Source organism: Mesoplodon mirus (assembly GCF_964341445.2).
Source record: "Mesoplodon mirus genome assembly, chromosome: 3".
In the NCBI taxonomy this organism is placed as follows: domain Eukaryota; kingdom Metazoa; phylum Chordata; class Mammalia; order Artiodactyla; family Ziphiidae; genus Mesoplodon; species Mesoplodon mirus.
In genome coordinates, this window is record NC_138978.1 from 102,280,061 (window position 1) to 102,294,650 (window position 14,590).

The 14,590-nt window shown below is 37.3% G+C and overlaps 1 protein-coding gene across 2 annotated transcripts in view; it reads left to right on the top strand.

Annotated features, from left to right (window-relative positions):
- The window catches only part of EEIG2 (EEIG family member 2), a 103,777-nt gene extending 89,438 nt beyond the window's left edge, over positions 1-14,339 (top strand). For both annotated transcript variants that reach the window (XM_082615352.1, XM_082615353.1), the window contains exons 7-11: positions 2,600-2,695; positions 2,820-3,009; positions 3,112-3,239; positions 4,040-4,109; positions 10,220-14,339. In XM_082615352.1, the coding sequence (XP_082471478.1) occupies positions 2,600-2,695; positions 2,820-3,009; positions 3,112-3,239; positions 4,040-4,109; positions 10,220-10,262 (527 nt within the window). In that variant the 3' untranslated portion in view covers positions 10,263-14,339. The remainder of the gene's footprint in view (positions 1-2,599; positions 2,696-2,819; positions 3,010-3,111; positions 3,240-4,039; positions 4,110-10,219) is intronic.
- Positions 14,340-14,590: the final 251 nt, after the last annotated feature.

Here is a 14,590-nt window from a genome sequence, read left to right on the forward strand (position 1 = left end):
GTTAACATTTTCACCACTTTTCAGATTGCAAAGATAAGATTTCTTATGCGTAATAAGGATTCTCAAATTTCCTGATTTGGGATCAGTGAATCCTTTGTGTACTTTTAACTCTTCCATTAGCTCTTTGTCTTCAGCATTTAAATATTATGAATTCTTTCTCATGTTGGAAACCAAACACTCATTAGCCCTACATGCTTCTCCATCTACTGCTCTCCCATAGGCTCGCACTCTCCTTCCCCCACCATCCCCCACCCTCTTTCTCTCAGACTCAGGGGAGCAAGTTATAGCCAAACTTCTAGGAAGAATATACTGCCCATTTATTCCTAAACACATGTGTGGTCTGGCTTCTACATTCTGCCCTCTCTTGATGATGTCTCCAAGAACATGACTGTCAAATCCTGTGGGCATTTTTTCTGCTCTCATCTGAATAAATTGGCCATTTATTCTCTCTGGAAGTTTTCTCTTCCCTTGGCTCCCACCTCTTTTCTCTAGCTTCTCAGAGGCTTCTTTATCTTATTCCACCTTCCTGTTAAAATATCGATACTCTCCAGGATTTGGTTCCCTCCACTCACTCTCCCTGGGCAATGGCATCTGTACCTGGGATTTAACTATCACATAAAGGTAAATGTGGTCATGTAAATATGAGTTAATATGTTTGATTTACAAATTCGTGTTGCCTCCGGGCCTCCGTCCTGACCACAGGCACATATTTCCAAATGCTTTTTGGAAAGGTCCACTTTATGTCACATTAGACTGAAACCCATCTGTTTATCTTCTTTTCTCAGCAAGCTTCTAAGTTCTTCGTGATCAGGTCTTAATTTTTCTTCGTATCAATAGCATAACGGCCAGGGACACAGTAGAAATTCCATGAATAGTGAATGGGTGTCCTCAGGTGTCTCAAATTCCACATACCCAGCACGTCGTCTTCCTAACTCTTCCCCCTGTATTTTCTGTTGCAGTTATCCTGGCACACACTTCTAGTTAGTAATTAAGTACTGTCATTTGTGCCTGCTCAACATCTCTCAGCTGAATTATTATGAAAATCTTCACTCCTTCACCCCCTGTTCATCCTGCTGCCAAAGTGATCTTCCCAAAATGTCAATCTGGTCAAGTCACACCCTTTCTTAAAGCCATTGAATTATTTCCTTCCTTAAACCCATAGGAGAAGGTCCTTCATTAGCAGGCATCTGCTCATCTCTCTCTTTCCTTCAGTCATCTACACCACTACCCTATATGCCAACTTTACCAAACTGTTTGCTTTCCTACAGACAAGGCATGCTTTTCCCTGCCTAGTCTAGCCGAGAAATTCCTATGCATTGTTAAAGACCTGGAGTTAACCTCCTCTATGAGGTTGTTCCTTCATTACCAAGTAGTGTTCGATGCATTTGTCCTTTGGAGCTCTTGATAGCTTCTTTTTGGTGCTTGTATTTTGGTACTTGCCACGTTGTATTATAACTGCTTCTACTCTAAACTGTGAAGCATCTACTTTATCTTATTTATTTTGTACCCCTATATCTTGTACAGTATTGGGCACTGACCTGGTAAGAGCTTAATAAATATTTAGTGAATGAATACATTTTGAAAACCAATAAATAAATGGATGAATTAAGATCTGAGCCAATGCTAGGAGTAAAGTATATAACTCTTGATATGAACCAACTCTTTTAGTTCAGAATTTGCTGTAGCCAAACATTTGGGCTTAGGACCACTGTCAAGCAGGACTAGGGATGCTGGTTTGGATTTGTACCTTACAGTCTCTCCAGAAATGAGAAACCCTTTGCAGAAGGGCCAGGTCGCTCCAGCAGCTTACTTATTTGGCAGCATTCGTTGGCCCATCTGTGTTCAATATCATTTATAGAACTGCTGCTATAATTGCTGTGTTACTCAATTGGTTTCCTTTTGCCTCTAAGTGAAAAACAGTTCTAGTTTCCAAATATTTCACCCTAATGAAAATGGTCACCCTTCTGCATTCTGTGGAAGAAGTCTAGTTCTGGAAATACATAATTGGCATCCGGAATACGCACATTATTAGGAAACTAATAGAAATAGCTTTGACACTGCTGTTTTTGTACATTTACTTTGAAACTGAATACTATAATCAATTTCTGAAGAAACTTATTCTCAGTGCTACATCACATGCTGTGTTGATTTAAACCACAGACCTTTGTCCAAATTATAGCCTAGCACCAGCATCGCTAACGTAAAAGTAACAAGTGTCTACTGTCGTGATGGATTTGGGGAGTGAGGGTTCCTCAAAAACCACCCCAAAAACCTGGCAATTTTGTGAGAATTTATAAGAATCCATCTGACTCCTTTTTATAAGAGGAATACTAAATGTAAGAACTGAAATAGTTTTATTTAAGATAGAGTGCTAATAAATCTTATGAAAAGTACCATAGCACTTCAGTAAACTGAGGAATTTACGTTCTTTGCACAGTATTTCTTGCAGCACAGTTGTTTACACTATACTGATTTAAAGGGATCTCTTTCACTCTGTAACTTGATAATGAACTTAGTTTCTAAAATACGTAGATTAGAATACAAATCGACCATTGACTTGTTGACAGTAATAGTAACATTATGTTATGACGTACTGCAGATCTCTCAGCAAAGAGTGCCTCTGTTCCAGATGAACTTGGTGCCTGTGGACATTCTAGAACATCAAGCTATGCAAGCCAGCAGTCAAAAGTATCAGGTAGAGGCTAAGAGTGAAGTTGAATTGCTCTGAAGGGACTTGGAATTGCCATGGTGCGGGAGGAGAATGTTTGGTTGCAGTGTGTTTGATACTAGTGTTACATCCAGAGTGATTTTCCTGACAGGGTATAGCTCTTGCCACTCCCGGTCATCTAGTTTCTCTGAGCTCTGCCACAGGAGAAATACCTCAGTGGGAAGTACATCAACAGGAATTGAAAGTATTCTAGAGCCATGTGATGAAATTGAGCAAAAGATAGCTGGACCAAATCTTGATACAGCTGATAAAGAAGATACAGCTTCGGAAACATTCAACAGGTATCATTTTGGTCTCAGTTTAAATGGAAAAAAAGAAAAAAAAACACATTTTTTTCATAATATAATAAAAAAGGAGGAAATTTTTAAAAATTATTTTCAAAGATGCCCAGTGAAACAAGATTCTGTAGAATCTCAGCTGAAGCGAGTTGATGACACCAGAGTGGATGCAGATGATATTGTGGAGAAAATATTACAAAGTCAAGACTTCAGCCTAGATTCCAGTGCAGAAGGTATGTAGATAACCATTAAGTATACATGGATGTACGTGACCTGGGTTTGTATAATCAATGTGGTCAGCAGTAAAGAGTCAGTACATTATGATACTGAGTGTTGGGTATTTGTAAAACAAATTTCACACCCATAAAAATCTGAAGATAACTTTTTATTTCATTTGTTAATGGATATTAAATTTGGAAAAGAATTAACTTTAGTTTAAAAATATCAATTTTAAAGAAAGCTTTTATTGTATTTTTTAACTATGCATCAATGTCTGCCATGATTATATACCTTATGACAGATATCTACATCTGCTTTGTCATAACTGGGCATAAGTACCTCAAGTCACTGTTGCAATTTGGAAGGTTAGGTGGTGATCTTAAAATGATAGTGAGTAACAGAATGCCTCATTCCCTCCTTAGCATTTTCACTGAAACTGAAAATTTACGTGCCACCAATTTGAAAGTTACAATTATTCATGCTGGTGTGAATAGAGAGCAGTTAACAATGGACTTAGTTTCATTATGTAACTGGTTGTAAAGAGAAATAATTAAACCCTACTTGAGGAAATTTGTAGGAACAGCTGTCTTCTTTACTGGGCTTTAAGAAAAATAGCTTTAAGAAAGTTAACAAGAAGTAACTATTAGGATATCTTTTAAACTGCCTGTTTTAAAACATGTATGTAGTTCTTTTTTTAAGTTTTTATTTCTTTAACAAAACTGAATGTAAAATGTGAATTTATTATAATATGAATATTATTTGACAATAATCTAATAATTGTACCTATAACAAATATTGTAAATGTATATTGCAGAAGAAGGACTGAGGTTATTTGTGGGTCCTGGGGGAAGTACAACCTTTGGCAGTCATCATCTTCCAAACAGGTATGTAGTCCAAAGGGTATCTTACTAAAATAAAGAATAGACTGACTTTTTCTTTTAAATGCTCATGAGTGGAAGATGAAGGTTACAAAGTTTGTATTAGATTGAGGCTAGAAAGCACAATATTAGTAGTTCCATGAGAAGAATTACAGCTTAGTGTAGCTCTTAGTTTTCCTTATCCTGAATATGTTTGAAATTGTATTTTATAAGTTTATTTGTTGATTTCCTTAGATGTATTTTTAGAATGTATTAGTAGAGAACTGGTAGGCACTGGGCAAGCTGCAGTATAAAAAGGACATTTAGAAAAGAGTTCTTAGTCTGATACCTTACAGCAAAGCAAAATTATATTTTCCATCAGTGATCTTGTCTGTTATGAGCAGTTACACAACCACTCAGTAGCAGACGCTAATATTAATCTTTTTTGTACTCTCTTTTCTGCGCCCCACTAGAGCCTAACATACATATTAAGAAAAATAAGTTCGGAAAACTAATCTTCATGTTGGTAGTTATTTAGATTCAGATGAAGAAAAGGCACCTGCCAGACTTAGCATTCTGGTTCCCAGCACTGCAGCAGATGATAGTGAGCACAGGTGCTGAGGACACCTTAGAAATTCTGGTCACTCCACTGCTTCCCCACAGCCTGATCCCTGTGCACCCAGTACCCAGTATTTCTGTGGAGTATTTATGTAGAATTCCAGCACAACGACAGTCTAAGTCAGAGTTGCAGGGGGAGGGAGCCCCCTTGGTCCAAGACAGTTATTTTATTCTCTAATGCTCAAAACCAGAAAGAATGTTTAATTCATTTCTCCTACCAGTACTCATTTTATTGAGTACCTCCTATGCGTCCAGCATGTTGCAGGGCCCAAAGGATACAAAGGAGCAAACACCTACATCAGCAACTAACTACCTTCAGATGTGATAGGTGGGAATAAAACGATGCTGTGGAGGAGGAGTTAATTTGAACAGAGGTTTATAGAGGAGTCACACAATTTAGACCTTTTGTAACTTTCATTTACTTATGCACTTTTTAAATTCAGTAACAATTTATTGGGCCAACTTGTGGGTAAGGGTGCAAAGAAGAAAGACCCAGCTCTTACCCCCAGCTAGATTATAGTCTAGTATGTGAGTTTGGAAAACTACAGCCCGTGGGCCCTGTTGGCTCACTGCCTATTTCTGTAAACAAAGTTTTATTGGAATACAACCCACCTGTTTATGTATTGTCTAAACTGGCTGCTTTGTACTACAGTAGGAGCCATGAGCAGTATAACAGAGATTATGTGGCCCTCCTAAGATATTTGTTATCTGACCCTTTCTAGCAGGTGAAATAGACAAACTAAATTTTATAGTAGTATGACAAATTCTATAATATATAGAAGTAGAGGAAACTCTGAGATGGCACCTCACTCAGAGAAAACTTCCTGGAAAAGTTGACACTTGAAGAGGGTCTTTGGGAAAATAAAAGATAAGTGAGCGGTTACGAAGGGTTATGTGGAAGACAGATATTCCTGGTAGTAGGAACAAATAGAAGGAACTTAACAGGGATAATAATTATAATATATAATTATATAATAGTGAATATATAATAATTATAGGCAGTACTTATTGAACTTTTATTAGTTATGTGCTGAGCACCACGTGTATGTTTCATTCAATTCTCATCTCTTTCAATACTATTATTAGTTTTTTAAAAGAGGAAACAAAGATAAAAAGAGGTTAAGGAAGTTTACCCAAGGAAGGCCTTAAAGCTAGTAAGTGTTAAAACCAAGGTCATACCCATGTCTCTTGAGTCTAAAGCCCATTCATTGTACTTAATCATTTTATCTTACTGGCTTATGAATAATATCACCTACTTAGAGAATGCCCATAAACAGGTTTTTCTAAGGAGGTGGGGCATGTGAAATGGAGTTGTGGGACATGAGGCTGGGAAGTATCTTGAAGACAGGTTGTAAAGAGCCTCTGTCCCCATAACAAAATGTTTACCCTTCTTGTGTATACTGGGGAGCCATTCTTCAGCAGGGAACTGACCTATCAGATTGGCATTTTAGAAAAGTAACTGGCCATAATTTTGAGGGTAGATAGGAGCAGGGAAAGACTAGTAGCAGGGAACAGGTAGAAGAATGACATTTATAAGGACAATGATATGTATGGTAGAGAAAATGTGTTTTTGAGTTAAAGAGACAGGTTCATATCTTAACCAGACCACTTTGGGAGTAAATCATTTAACTTCAGTTGAACTTAACTCTATTGAAAAATGTGATTATATGCCTACTTCATGGAGTTGTTTTAAAGTATAAATGACATGATATACTCAGTAAGCCCTAGCTATTATTATTTTAGGTGGAGAAACAGCAAAAGCTACAGTTCCAACCAAAAGGAACCAAAATAATAAATGCATGGGCTATCTCATTAGACTGCTCAGGGTCCAGTCATAGCTCTTCCACTATTGACTTTACAGTGTTAGTAAACTCTCTGTAAGCCTCATTTTCCTCACCTGTAAAATGGGAATGATAAATAAGTTATGTAACTCATAGGATTTTTGTGAGGGTTAGGTTAGGTCATTTATGTAAGGTTATTTAGCACAGTACCTGGCACATAAAAAGTTCTCAATATATGCTAGCTTTTTGTGTTGTTACTCAGAGAAAAGAAAGATAATTTCTAGTTGAGAGAGAATCTAGAACCTAGGATATAAAGGCATTTATGTAGTTAAGAATTCTGGCTCCCATCCTCCTTCCAAATGAATATTAAAAAAAATCACCCAATACATGAAAGCCTAAAGGGACAATTAGGGGTTGAAGTAGATTCATATTACATGCTGAAGAATGTCAGAAACAATGTGTCATGGTGAAAGGAGGATGGGCCATGGAGTCAGATATGGGTTCTGTTCCTGGCTTAGCCATAATTACCCAGCTTAGCCATGATCTTGACATATTGCATCTCTCACTTGCTACCAAAAAGACAGCTGCATCCCTGGGAGAACAACACACGCTCTGGAGTGGGCTGCCTGAGTTCAGTCCCAAGCTCCACCATTTATTAGCTGTGTGTCTTTGGTAAGTTACTTCACTTCTCTCTGCCTCAGTGTCCTCACCTGTAAAATAGTGATGATAATAGAACCCACCTCATAAGAGTTAATACTGTTAAAATTAAACGAGGGAAGACATGGTAATGCTTAGGACAAAATCTGGTATGCAGTAAACACTCAAGTACTTTGTATATACTAATTAAAGGTCTGTCTTTCAGAGTTCTTATGGCAGTTAATTTGAACTGTCCAGCAAGTACTTGTACACATAGGCTCTCCATAAATAGTGGGTATTCATCAGAGAAGCTAATGTGTTAGTGTTAGATCCATTATGTAAGATAAACTAGTAGCACAGGATGAAACCAGAATCATTTACCTAGGGCACAGAAGAGGCACAAGAACCACAGTTCCAAAAGGGAATCTGTGAGATTGAAGAGAACAGGGCAACAAGTGATAGAGACTTGGGGAGGACTGTTTGCAGTAATCCATTTTAAGTCTGGTGGATATAGCCTGGCCAGCTCAGGGCTGCTTACAGAACCCTGCATGCACCTCCTTGCTTGCCTTTGGGACATTTAATTTCTGACAAGTAGTCTGCTTTCGTTTCTACTTTTATTCCTCTGTGATTTGTCTTTCATCTCTGACTGCTTTTAAGCTTTTCTCTTTATCTCTGGTTTTTAGCAGTTTGGTTATGATGTGCCTTGGCGTGTTTTTCTTTGTGTTTATTCTGCTTAGGGTTCATTGAGCTTCTTGAATCTGTGGGTTTACAGTTTTCATCAAAATTGGAAATTCTGCAACCATTCTTTTTCTCCACTCCTTCTGGTACCCTGGACTTACGAATTGTAGCTCCTGCATCCCTGAGCTCTGACCTGAGTCCTCCACTGACAGAGACCACCTAGCTGTATCTGGGTCCTCCCTCCCTTCACTGTAGGCTGGGAGAGTCCAGAAGGAAATGGCTTTAGGCAGCAAGCTGAGGCAGTTTGTCTGGCTTTCTTTCTTTCTTTCCCTTATCTCAGGGCCAGTCCCATGCTGCCTGTTGTCCAGTGTGTGAAAACTGTTGTTTCATATAGTCTATCCAGTTATTTGAAGCAGGAGCGAAAGTCTGGTTCCTGTCACTCCATCACTGCCCGAAGCAGAACCATCTTAGGGCATCTAAAAGCCTATGTGCAGTGGTGCTCACCAAGGTTCCTTCAAATTCTGATTATCTGCAGCTGTGAAAGAGTGTTCACTGGTATTCTGTTGAGGATGTTCCTATTTCTTCTTTAGAATGAATCTGTAAGAACAGAAGTCTCTGAGCAATCAACTGAGAATTCCAATTCAGTCCTGGTGGACTACTAACCACTACCTTACTTCCATTTTTTAGAGTTTCCCCTTAAAATTCCATTAAGGTCAGAGACCAGTCATGGTGGTTGCTTCTGGTCTTACTGATCTCTGGCATACTCAGAGTGAAATGTCAGCTAGTAGTCCCTGACATCTTGACAAATGAGGAGATAGGTGCCTGGTGATAACTTTAAGCAGTAATACCCTCCCACCATGCAATACCACTTTAGCTTTCCTCCTGATCACTCAGGAGGGGTCAGTGAAAGGGTAGAATGATCCTCATCCAAAAATAAATCCAGCTCCCTCAGAAAGACACTGTGTTTACAGGCTTATAGAAAACCTTTATCAGGGGAGTTCGGGGGTTTTTATGGTTTGGTTTGGTTTGGTGTTTTGTTTGTTTGTTTGTTTGTTTGTTTTTGCTATGCTGCAAGGCTTGCAGGATCTTAGTTCCACAACCAGGGATTGAAATTGAACCCGCGCCCTTGGCAGTGAAAGTGCGGAGTCCTAACCAATGGAGTGCCAGGAAATTCCCAGTTTGGAAGTTTTGAGCGCTACCTGCCCTGGACTCCTTACATGGTGCCCTGCAATAAACGCTGCACTTTCCTTCAGCACCAAAAAAACAAAAACAAAAACCTTATCCTCCCAGACCAAGAAACAATAGACGGAACATGTGTTCATTCCATTATAACGTAAGGCCAAGGTACCAGGTGAATCGACAATAGAAAAAAAAAAGCCTGTTGATGAGGTCTTTACTTAATTTAAGGATTTCTAAGTACTTTATTCACAAAGCTTGCAAATTTTAAGTCTTTTAGTATTCTCCATATTTCATTAATAGAGGTCAGTTAATACCTGGCATGTTAGGGCAAAGGCTAAGCTGCTATAATAAAGAGACCCCAAAATAAAATGGCCAGCCTGGAGGGACAGCTTTGCCCCAGAAATGATTCATTGGTGCAGGTACCTCCATTTTGTCCTTTACCATCCTCCTTAACTGTGTTATCAAAATTGCTACCAGTCCTAGGCAAGCAATGTCCCTTTAAAGCAGTGAGGCAGAAGTTGGCATATCTCCATTCACGTTCCCTGGGGGTGAAACTTAGTCACAAGGCCACACCTGTAGACAAAGGAGTTCAGGAAATGTGGTCTCTAACCAAGCAGGCTGTCCCTAGCTAAAACGATGGAAAAGGGGAGAGTAGATGTGGGAGGACAGCCAGCAGTCTGACAAACCAAGCTCGTGAAGAAATAAAGCCCTCTTCAAGAGCATTTTCCCTTTTAATCTGCATTAGCATAGATATAATTTACAATACTGACCACTTATAAAGACATTTGCATTTGACTAAAATAAGTTTTGCGCCTCCTAGTTAAGTACGTATGTTAAGACGCCACACTACTCATGCAACTAAAAACTATCATCCATTAAGTCAGCGCGAGACCTGAACTGCTAGAGTCAATATATGCTCCTGGATAAGACCGATTTTAGGATTTATATATAAACACGTTTGCCACAGTGTGTTGATAGGTAAGAATTTGGAAACATTACTAGATTACTGTGGGAATAAGTATGAGGTGATCAGGGACTAGACTAATCCCACCCAGTGTATCAATTACAAACATTCAATACTTCAAGTACTTTCTCTCTGTGATATCTAATATAAACCTTGTGGATATCAAATCAAGTAGAAAATGCCTAATGCACTATCTCTTTGGGGACAAAATTAACTGGAAAAATCTCAAACACTACAGCTCACAAGTTTGAAGTTTTGTTTTGTTTTTTCCCTACTTTTAGGGTGGGGTCTGGAGCTTATGAACAAGTTGTGATCAAACGCTAGAAATCAAGCTGGTGAACTGAAGCTTCCCTGGGAGTTTAAGATGTGGTCAGTTGAGCTGTCAAGGCACTTTATTCAAGCACTTATGAGAAAGTGAACCTATTAAAAAAAAATGAAGCATGTTCATCTATCAAGAGGAAAGCCAACACTGATTTCTCCTCTAAAGGTGCCCACCACTCTCCTTTCTCACCCACCAACAGGGAACATCGGAATGGTAGTATCAGGGCAGTGTGCCACGTGTGCTTATAGGTACACAGCTTCTGTGGTCACTACACATAATAATGAAAAGCCTGCTTTTTTTTTCAAAACATCCAGTGGGAAAAACAGCACTATGCATCTGAGTATAATTTTAGTGTTGAAGTGTAAAACCTGTGATAGAAGTGCTTGACTGATTTGGGCTCTAATTTCTTAATTTTATGTTTGAGAGACAATAAGTGAAAATAATTTAAACTCTATAAATTTTGCCAAGAATAGATATAATTCCTGTGAAGGAAATCTTCCATATTATACTATCACGGTATTGTACTAAGTTCATTCACTCTTTTTGATGCAATATTTGATATAAAATATGGGTGTTCGTGATTTGGGAAAGTGTTATACTACATTTTAAACATGTAAAATGCTTAATTCTAAATGTATTAGTCATAAATTGAATAACAAATGTGAGTTATTTAAGTCTGAGATACGTGAATGGGTATAATGCTATTATTACACAGTATGTATCATTACTTGTTAATATTAGATGAGCTACAGAACTCCCACTAGCACTATATGAGAGACTGAAGTTTACGACTCCATATGTTAGGCTACCGTAAGACACCCTAATGTAAGAGCTCTGTTAACTAACAGAATAATATCTGATGGTTTCAGGAGTCAAAATTTAGAACAACAGGAGGAAAATTGTGATATGGTCAGAAACAGAGCTGGCTTTTCTCTGTAAGTTCAGGCTTACATGAAACTGAAAATTATTCCAAGGAGGTAGTGGATAAAGGACAGGCGACAGCTGCTTGACATCACTGACATGGACCCATGGTTTTCTGTTTTCTTCTTTACTGTATCAGAAATTAGTTATTTTGAGGCAAGAATAGAATATAACATACATCAAATAGAGCTTTTAAAATAAGAATATCTGATCTGGATCCAGTTAAATAGCACAGCAGATAAACCTTAAGAGTTTTTCTGGTCTTACATGACAGTGTCTGTATGGAAAGATCTTAATTTTCTTGGAATCACTCAGTCACTGAAGAAAAATGTTGATTCTGTAGAACCGGTAATTCCCAGTCCTTACTTTCAAAGCCATATCCAAGAAATGTGCTGTGTTAGAATTACTTTGGTCTAATATTTCCATGTTGGCAAAGTAAGAGGGAAAAATATATTACTTTTTTAAATTTATTTTTAATATCCAGATTTAGAGGTTTGAAATTTTTTGAATAGTTCATGTTAGGGTTTTTTTTTTTAATATTTCAAGGATTGGGTATTCCAAATTAATTCAATACTACTTTTATAAATAGATTCTGATATTTTTTTAAAGAGATAACACCCCATTTTAGAATATCTTGAATGTTGAAAGATAGGATTTTCTGACTCATTAGTCATGCTTTCTTATTTTTTAAGATTTGTTTTGAAGAAAAAAATTGACCTGAACATTTTAGTCTAACCAAGGAAAATATTACCTTAATGGTAAAGACTTGCTGTCTGCAAATAAACAGGTGAATTGATCCATTCGTTATATATCATGGGAAGAAAAAAACAATCAAAGAAAGTTTTTAATAGAGATGTGAAGATATTGTTTAGAGAGATATTTATTATGACGTCTTAAAAACATGTTTTTCTATTTTCAAAGTATTATTTCCAGGCTATATTTTTTATTGGCACTTCTGCAGATGATTTTGCAGTTTTGAAAGTGATAATAAAAACTAGATTGTAAGTTAGGTTCAGTGAGGACATTCTTCAGATATGTAAAAGATGCTGTGATTAGGGCACTGCCCCCATCTTACTCATCCTTGGCTGCCCTTGGCCCAATACCTTTATATAAGACTGGCTCTTGGTATTTAAGATGATATAGCATTATTTTTTAAGAACAGAATGCGGAGAGATTTTGAAAATCGTGCCTTTATAATTTGAGCAGCCACCAGATACATCTTGCTTAAGGTACTAGTAAGCATAACATATGTTTTGATAAGTAGAAACATTAGGAAGAAAAAAGATGACGCTGTCCGCTTTCTTCAGTGAAAGTCTGGATTTATTTTATTCTATTTTGTGTTCTGTCGGCATACTTTGCAATCAGATTTCATTACAGTCCTTGAAAATATTTGTTAAAGGACCTAAGTGTCTTACTTTCTAGTTTTTCTCAGAGTATGTACTAGTAATATCTTAACCATATAGCTATTGAAAAAAATCTGCTTATTAAATACCAAGTCTACTTTTGGTTCCATTTTGAGTTTCAAAAATAAATCTGAAAAATTAAATCTTAATAAATTTTCAACTTTTAAATATTAAATGTCTTATTTTTTTAATATTAAAGTCGAATTTTAAATCACCTAGTCCTGGAGAATTTGCCAATATATAACATTTTCTTTTTCTAATCTTACCCTAGAGAAAAAGATTCATGGTATTTTTAAAGCTAAGTATTTCTGATCAGATAATGAAGTGTCTTAAATACCTTGTTTGGGGGAAACACAAACCAGAGACCAGTCAGGAGCCCACTTCCTATGACTTGTGCTGGTGACCAAGACTAGAGAGGATGTGAAGGGTAGCAAAGGGCAGAGAAGGCCCTGGGCCATTAGTTTACACTCTAATGGTTGACTCCCGCTTTGCGATGGTGGTGGTGAAGGCTTCTGTATACAGACAACTAATTTGGACTGGTACTTATAATCTGAGAAAGTCTTGACCAAGCATCCTAAAGTCCACCAACCCATTTCAGCAAAATACTATCAGAGTAATGATGTCCTAACTACATTCTTCTGTATATGTGCTTTTTGGTTTTTTAAATGGAAACCATGAGCCACAGAGGTCCACCACTTAGCCCATTTGTTGCTAGAAGGGAAAAAAAAATCTCCTACTAACCTCCAGTCACACACACATTCAGGTATCAATGAGTTTTAATATATTAAAACATCCAGAAGTATTTTTAGAATTTAAGATTTCCATGGCAACTAGACTACCTTACAAGTTCATGCTGATGGTATTATTAAATACTTCGTTGAAGTTCTCTGAAGTGTTAGGCTTCCATTATATATGTTAATGCTCTAAAAGAGACTGGGCTCATATGACAGGGTTGCATTTTATTTTACCAGATCTTTAACTGGGGCAGTTCAGAAATTATGCTTGGTCAGTTCTCTTGGATGGTATGTCATGTTAATGTAACCTAGTACTGTAGTTGAAATTGTGTTGTGCCGTTACCCATGTGTTGGCTTAGGTACTGTACATAGTCTTAATAGCTGAGATGTTAAAGAAGATGAGGATGAAACATGCCTATATTAACCTGTTTTAAGACTGCTTTAGATATAAAGGCCTTATTCCCTTATATATGTGACCTTTCAGAAGATAATATATACACAGTATATTTTAAATGGTCATGTGGGTGGTCTCTAGCTACTCTCCATATGACAAAACTGGCAAAATTTTTAATTTACGTGGACAACAAACTCCACATTTACAAATGTTTATGTTCATCTTATGCATATAACAATGAATTTTTTGCTGATATTCATTGACCAAATCCCACATACAGGAAGACATTTAGGGTATATTCAGTTTGTTTTTTTGGAAATACATCTTACTTGGGGGATCACCTTCCTCTTAGACATTTGTTTGGTCCTCTGGAAATTGATACAGTTGTGGGTAATCGTGTAAATGTTTATGAAAAATTTTTTATCGAAGTGATTCCATTAGTATTCTAATCTCTAATACATGGAGAATGACCTTCATATTTATATATTTCTTTATTTTAACTGCCCAACTATTAATCCAGGAAATGTTTTCCTTTTCTTTGCCAAAATTTTTTATTGTAAAATATTTGAGTAATGTAAAGGTGAATCTTATACATGTTCAATAAAAATCATATCTTAAACTTTAGAATGTTGTTTATACTTTAAAATTTCAGTTAAGATTCTGTCAGTTGCTTGCCAAGGAAAGAAAACCGAAGGGAAAAGACCAGCACGTAACTTCTCCCTGAGGGCTTCCCTTTATTTATGACCAGGTAGTATAGCCAGTTTACAGGCTTGAACGCCTCCAGTGAAAGACTTTTCTCTGAGACCTGAGGCAGCCCCTGCCATCCTGTGGGCATGGACTTTGGAGTAAGACAGACCTGAGTCTGAATTCAAACTCAC